This window comes from Primulina eburnea, chromosome 15 (genome assembly GCF_022965805.1).
Source record: "Primulina eburnea isolate SZY01 chromosome 15, ASM2296580v1, whole genome shotgun sequence".
In the NCBI taxonomy this organism is placed as follows: Eukaryota; Viridiplantae; Streptophyta; class Magnoliopsida; order Lamiales; family Gesneriaceae; genus Primulina; species Primulina eburnea.
Window position 1 is genome coordinate 23,918,962 of NC_133115.1, and position 6,457 is coordinate 23,925,418.

At 42.2% G+C, this 6,457-nt stretch overlaps 1 protein-coding gene across 1 annotated transcript; it reads left to right on the forward strand.

Annotated features, from left to right (window-relative positions):
- The first annotated feature begins 1,372 nt into the window (after window positions 1-1,372).
- LOC140815572 (uncharacterized) lies at window positions 1,373-5,242 on the forward strand. The gene is made up of 2 exons (XM_073174650.1): window positions 1,373-2,483; window positions 4,866-5,242. Exons 1-2 carry the CDS (start codon window positions 1,373-1,375, stop codon window positions 5,240-5,242), a joined length of 1,488 nt encoding a protein of 495 aa, XP_073030751.1.
- The last annotated feature ends 1,215 nt before the right edge of the window (window positions 5,243-6,457 follow it).

Sequence of the window (6,457 nt, forward strand, 5' to 3'; positions counted from 1 at the left end):
TTTTGTAAAAAGTCGAGTCCAGGGGTAAAACGGTCTTTTTACACCAAAATTTCGTAGAGGTCATGGCAGTGCCCTAAATGCAGTTTTTATGATATTATGTGCATTTTTAAATGCTTATGAATTGTTCATGATTTATTTATGATTTATTTTAAATGTCCATGAAATTTTATAATTAAAATTGACATTTAAAATACATGGTGCATGCTTGGTTTCAAAGGAAAATATATTCATGCATAATTTTTTAAGGTGATGAAAACATGAAAATATTGATGAAAGTGAAGTAATTGTGACTATGAGGAATTCAGGATTTGAGGTTATGATCAAGATTAGGCCAAGGCTCAGTTGACGATCTTGTGTCGCTGATGTCCCCGCCGCCCAGTACTGTGGTTTCACGTAGATGGCACCATCGTTATGTCATGTCATGTCATGTCACGTCAGGAAAGTCACAATTAGCGATCTGAATTCAATCAAGAAAATATAATATTACGATCATTAAAGGAATCATGTCATGTTATCACGTCATGTTATTATATCATGTTATCATGTCATGTTATGATCAAGGATAAAGGTAATTGCTCATGCTCAAGTTTATGTATTTTCATGAAGTAATTTCACTGCTGCATGTGATTTTATATATGTACTACTCGTTAAAAAGATTTGGTGTGTTGAGTCTTTAGACTCACTAGGTGTGTTGGATGCAGGTGAGGTTGAGGGAGGACTTGACGTATGAGATGACTGGACTGAAGGTGCACACAACCCGAGGACCAGCGCTTCTACTGTTTTTCCGCACTCATGATTATGATTATGATTTTACGTTAAAAGATTTTTAAAACCATTTATTTATGCTTTAGAGTGGTTTTGGAGAGGAAAATACGTTTCACGATTATTGCTTTTTAGGTTTGGTAACTCATGCGATTATTTTATTTTATGACGATTGCAATTGATTTTTAAATGTTAACTAGCGAATGTTCTAGATCATGGACAAAAAAATATTTGATTAAAATTATTTTTTTACAAGGACCGAAATTTAAAAAAAAAATATTTCTAGTACATTTTAAACACAAGAACACGGGACGTTTCAGTTGGTATCAGAGCCGAGGCTCCTGTATAGGGTTGTGCCACCATCAGCGCCGGAAAGATCAGTCGTCAAGCCTCCAGTTTGTAAGTTTTTACATGCTTTACATGATTCAATATGATGTTACCTGCATGATTACGTGAATGATATGCTTACACCCCATGTTTACGAGTTTTATGATTATTATGCCTTATATGCTTATAATTGATAAATAAATCACGATATGTCACATGATTAGAAAACATAGATTTAATTGCATGTTGGTTACGTTAGATTTTGGAAAAATGTTCAGATAAAATGCCTCCACGTAGTGCCCCTGCCAGTGGAAACCAAGAGGAAAACAGCGTTAACCATCAAGGAAATAACCAAGGGAATGGACCACCACCACCACCACCACCAGATGCTGCTACTCGAGCTCTTGAGGGAATGGCTCGTTTATTTGAGCAACAATTACAGCAGCAGCAGCTGCAGTTGCAGTTACAGCAGTTACAGCAGCAGCAGGTCCAGCAGGCTCCCAGGCCAGCGCAGGATATTTATGATCAGTTCTGGAGGCTAGGGCCAAAGGAATTTTCTGGCACCACTGATCCATTTGCTGCTGAGAGCTGGATACGTTCTTTGGAGGTACATTTTCGCTATCTGAATATGGGTGATGCCGACCGTGTGAGGTGCACCACCTACTTGTTAAGGGATGATGCTTCACTGTGGTGGGAAGGGGTCGAGCATGGTGTTAACCTTGCTACTATTACTTGGCCTCAATTCAAAGACATTTTCTATGAGAAGTATTTTACGGCGGATGCTAGAGGCCGACTGAAGAGAGAGTTTATGAGCCTCCGTCAGGGAGACTTGTCTGTTGCAGATTATGTGAAGAAATTCGATCGGGGTTGTCACTTTGTACCCCTTATTGCTAGAGACCCAGCAGAAAAGCTTAGGCACTTTATGGATGGTCTTCGCCCTACTCTGCGTAACAATGTTATGATGATGAATCCAGTGGATTATGCTGCTGCCACTGCATATGCCTTCAGGTCTGAGCAATCTTTGAGTGAGATTGATTTTGAAATTCAGCGTAAAAGGCAACAGCACAATAATAACAGTCAGCCAAACAAGAGGCAGAATTCAGGTCCATCTAGACCTCAAGGGCCTCAAAAGCCCCAGGGTCAAAACAAGAATCGAGGACAGCAGAAGCCACAAAATCAAGGAGCACCACCGCCTGTTGAGAGGCCACTGTGCAAGGAATGTAACCGACCGCATGCGGGCAAGTGTGAATGGGGTTCCTACAAGTGTTTCTATTGCAAAGAGAGTGGGCACAAGGCTATTGATTGCCCAAAGAAGAAGGCACCTACAGCAGGACGAGTTTATGTTATGAATGCTGAAGAAGCTGAGGAGGAAGCAGACACTACTCTTATCACAGGTAACCTAGTCATTTAACATTGTTATATTGCCTATTCTTGCATGAAATGTTAAATTGGTTACTAGAATTGATTTGGGAAGCAAGACTTGACTTAGTGGAACTTAGGTTGCATGTTCTATTTAGATGGATTTAAGTTATAATTTTTATGCAATTTCCGATTTTAGAGGGTTGATTGTGCAAATTCGAAAACTTAAGGACTAGGATGTGAATTCCAAGAATTTTTAGGGACTAAATCGAAAAGTTGCGAAATTATTTGGGCCAAATTGCACTTATCCAAAATTGGGGGACTAGAATTCAAGAAAGTCGAAAATGTAAGGGCTAAAATACAATTTTCATGAAATGCTTAAGCTCAACATGCAATCTTCTTATGATTTTGGGAAATTAATGATAGTAAAATCCTTAAGCCTCAACTCGAAAAGATTTAAAATACATCTTTCATCACAGGGAGGATCATCATTCTAGGTGTAGCTACCTATGCATTGCTAGATTCCGGAGCTACACATTCCTTCATATCTGAAACCTTCGTCAAAAGACTGAATATTACTCCTCAAGATATGGGTTTGGGTTTCAAAGTTTCGATTCCATCCGGTGAACAGATGCTCACGTCAAAAATTGTCAAGGGTCTGGAGCTTCGTTTATTCAAAGATGTAGTTCGGGCAGATCTCATTGTGCTCCCTATGCCCGAATTCGATATTATACTTGGGATGGATTGGTTGTCAGTGAATGGAGCTTCGATTGATTTTAGGCAGCGATCAGTGTCTATCCGACCGCCTAGTGGTAAACCTTTTGTTTTTGAGGCGGCAAGGAACAAGCAAATGCCGCACATTATCTCCTGCTTATGTGCGAGGAAGCTTATTAAGCGAGGATGCTCAGCTTATCTAGCATGTGTCACTACTGCACATGAGCCTACCAGCCAGCAGCTTGAGGATGTTGATATTGTGAGAGAATTCCCTAGCGTCTTTCCCGAAAACGTATCTGGCATTCCGCCTGATCGTGAAGTGGAATTCTCCATTGATCTAATGCCGGGCACGGTTCCTATATCAAAAGCACCCTATCGTCTGGCACCTGCAGAAATGAAAGAATTAAAAGATCAGATTCAGGACTTGTTAGACAAGGGTTTCATTCGCCCTAGTTACTCTCCATGGGGCGCACCGGTATTATTTGTGAAAAAGAAAGATGGTAGTATGCGTCTTTGCATCGATTATCGAGAGCTCAATAGGGTCACTATCAAAAATAAGTATCCACTGCCTAGAATCGAGGATTTATTTGACCAGCTGCAAGGAGCATCGATTTTCTCTAAGATTGATCTGCGTTCGGGATACCATCAGTTGAAAGTGAAAGAAGCAGATGTCCATAAGACAGCATTCAGAACTAGATATGGGCACTATGAGTTTATGGTCATGCCATTCGGGTTGACCAATGCGCCAGCGATCTTCATGGATCTCATGAATCGCGTATTTCAGCCGTATCTGGATCAGTTTATTATTGTCTTCATCGACGACATATTGATCTATTCCAAGAGCAGAGAGGAGCATAGCCGCCATCTGAGAACCGCACTGCAAGTACTGTTAGACAGGAAGCTTTTTGCTAAATTCAGCAAGTGCGAGTTTTGGCTCGATAGAGTGGCGTTTTTAGGCCACATCATTTCCAGCAGTGGAGTGGAAGTCGATCCAAGTAAGGTAGAGGCAGTGAAAGAATGGCCAGTGCCGAAGAGTGTCACTGAGATTCGCAGTTTCTTGGGGCTAGCTCGCTATTATCGCAAGTTCATTCAGGGGTTCTCATCTATAGCGGTACCCATGACCGCCTTGACAAAGAAGAATGCAAAGTTTGTATGGGGACCCGAGTGTCAAGACAGTTTTGACAAGTTGAAGCAAGCCTTGATATCCGCGCCAATGTTATCTATGCCATCGGGGCAAGGGGAGTATGTTCTTTACACCGACGCTTCTAAGCTTGGTTTGGGTGCAGTTCTGATGCAAAACGACCGAGTTATTGCCTATGCATCGCGACAGTTGAAGATTCATGAAAAGAACTACCCTACGCATGATCTTGAGCTTGCAGCAGTAGTCTTCGCACTGAAAATTTGAAGACACTACCTTTATGGGGAGAAGTGCAAGATATTCACTGATCATAAGAGTTTGAAGTACTTCTTCACCCAAAAGGAGTTGAACATGAGACAGCACAGATGGCTCGAGTTAGTGAAGGATTATGACTGTGAAATTAGCTACCATCCGGGAAAAGCTAATGTTGTGGCAGATGCGTTGAGTAGAAAAGCTGCAGTTATTACTCAATTATCTCTTCAGAGACCGTTGCAGTCCGAGATACAGCGGTTTGAGCTTACAGTCTATGCCAGGGGCGAGGCCCCTAATCTTGCCACACTCTCAGTACAGTCGACGTTGAGGGATAGAATCCGAGAGAGTCAGTCCACTGATGAACAGTGGCAAAAGTGGAGAGCTAGAGATGAGGACAAGGGCCGGAACTTGTATTCAGTGGTGGATGGTTTAGTTCGCTATCGAGATCGTCTATGGGTTCCTAGCGACAATTCTTTGAGAGAGCTTATTATGAAGGAAGCCCATGACTCGCCATATTCCATTCACCCGGGAACTACGAAAATGTTCAAGGATTTGCAGTTGTTATACTGGTGGACAGAGATGAAGAGGGACATTCTGAGATTTGTGTCCGAGTGTTTGACTTGTCAGCAAGTCAAGGCAGAGCATCAGCGACCGGCAGGGAAATTGAAGCCACTCCCTATTCCCGAGTGAAAATGGGAAAACATCACTATGGACTTTGTAGTGGGACTGCCGAAGACGGTTAAGGGTTTGAATGCCATTTGGGTGATAGTTGATCGTCTTACGAAATCAGCTCATTTTCTGCCTATTAAGACGACATTCACCATGGTTCAGTTTACAGAGTTGTATATTCGAGAGGTAGTTCGCCTGCATGGGATTCCAGTTTCTATTGTTTCTGACAGGGATCCGAGATTCACGTCCTCTTTCTGGAAAAGTCTGCATGCAACGATGGGGACCAAGCTACTGTTCAGTACAGCGTTCCACCCTCAAACCGATGGTCAGTCGGAGAGAGTTATTCAGACTTTGGAGGACCTTCTGCGAGCTTGTGTTATCGATTTCCAAGGCAGTTGGGAATCGAGGTTACCTCTAGTGGAGTTCGCCTACAATAACAGCTTCCAATCATCAATTGGGATGGCTCCTTTTGAGGCACTCTATGGAAGGAGATGTAGATCTCCTATTCATTGGGACGAGGTTGGAGAAAGAAGGGTTCTTGGTCCGGATGTTATTGAAGAGACAGCGGAGTTGGTAGTCAAAATTCGTGAGAGAATGAAGACTGCACAAAGCCGACAGAAGAGTTATGCAGATAAGAGACGAAGGGACTTAGAGTTTGCTGTGGGCGACCACGTGTTTGTGAAAATAGCACCTATGAAGGGTGTTATGCGTTTTGGCAGAAAAGGCAAGCTTAGTCCAAGATTTATAGGTCCGTTTGAGATTTTGGAGAGGATTGGGACACTAGCTTATAGAGTGGCTTTGCCACCCGCGCTTTCAGGAGTTCACAACGTGTTCCATGTCTCTATGCTTCGAAAATACATGTCTAATCCATCACATGTGCTCAATTATGAGCCTCTTCAGCTAACTCCACTTATGACATACGAGGAAAGACCTGTCCAGATTTTAGCGCGGCAAGAGAGGAGACTGCGTAATAAAGTCATTCCAATGGTCAAGGTCAAGTGGCTGAATCACTCGGAAGAGGAAGCTACTTGGGAAACCGAGAGGGACTTGTTGAGTCGCTATCCAGAATTGTTCGGTAAGTTCTAATTTCGAGGACGAAATTTTATTTAAGGGGGGAGGAATTGTAAGGTCCTAGTTAAGGCGACGTAATCCAACTGCATGCAAATCTAGAAATTATGAAAAATGAGTAATTTATTCTAATTGCCATTAAATTATGTGACATGTATGCTTAATATG

Excerpts from the sequence above, each read along its gene's own strand:
- LOC140815572 (XM_073174650.1), top strand. The coding sequence starts at position 1,373 with ATGCCTCCACGTAGTGCCCCTGCCAGTGGAAACCAAGAGGAAAACAGC. Across the intron at positions 2,484-4,865 it reads AGACACTACTCTTATCACAG|TACAGTCGACGTTGAGGGAT; the intron begins GTAACCTAGTCA and ends CCACACTCTCAG.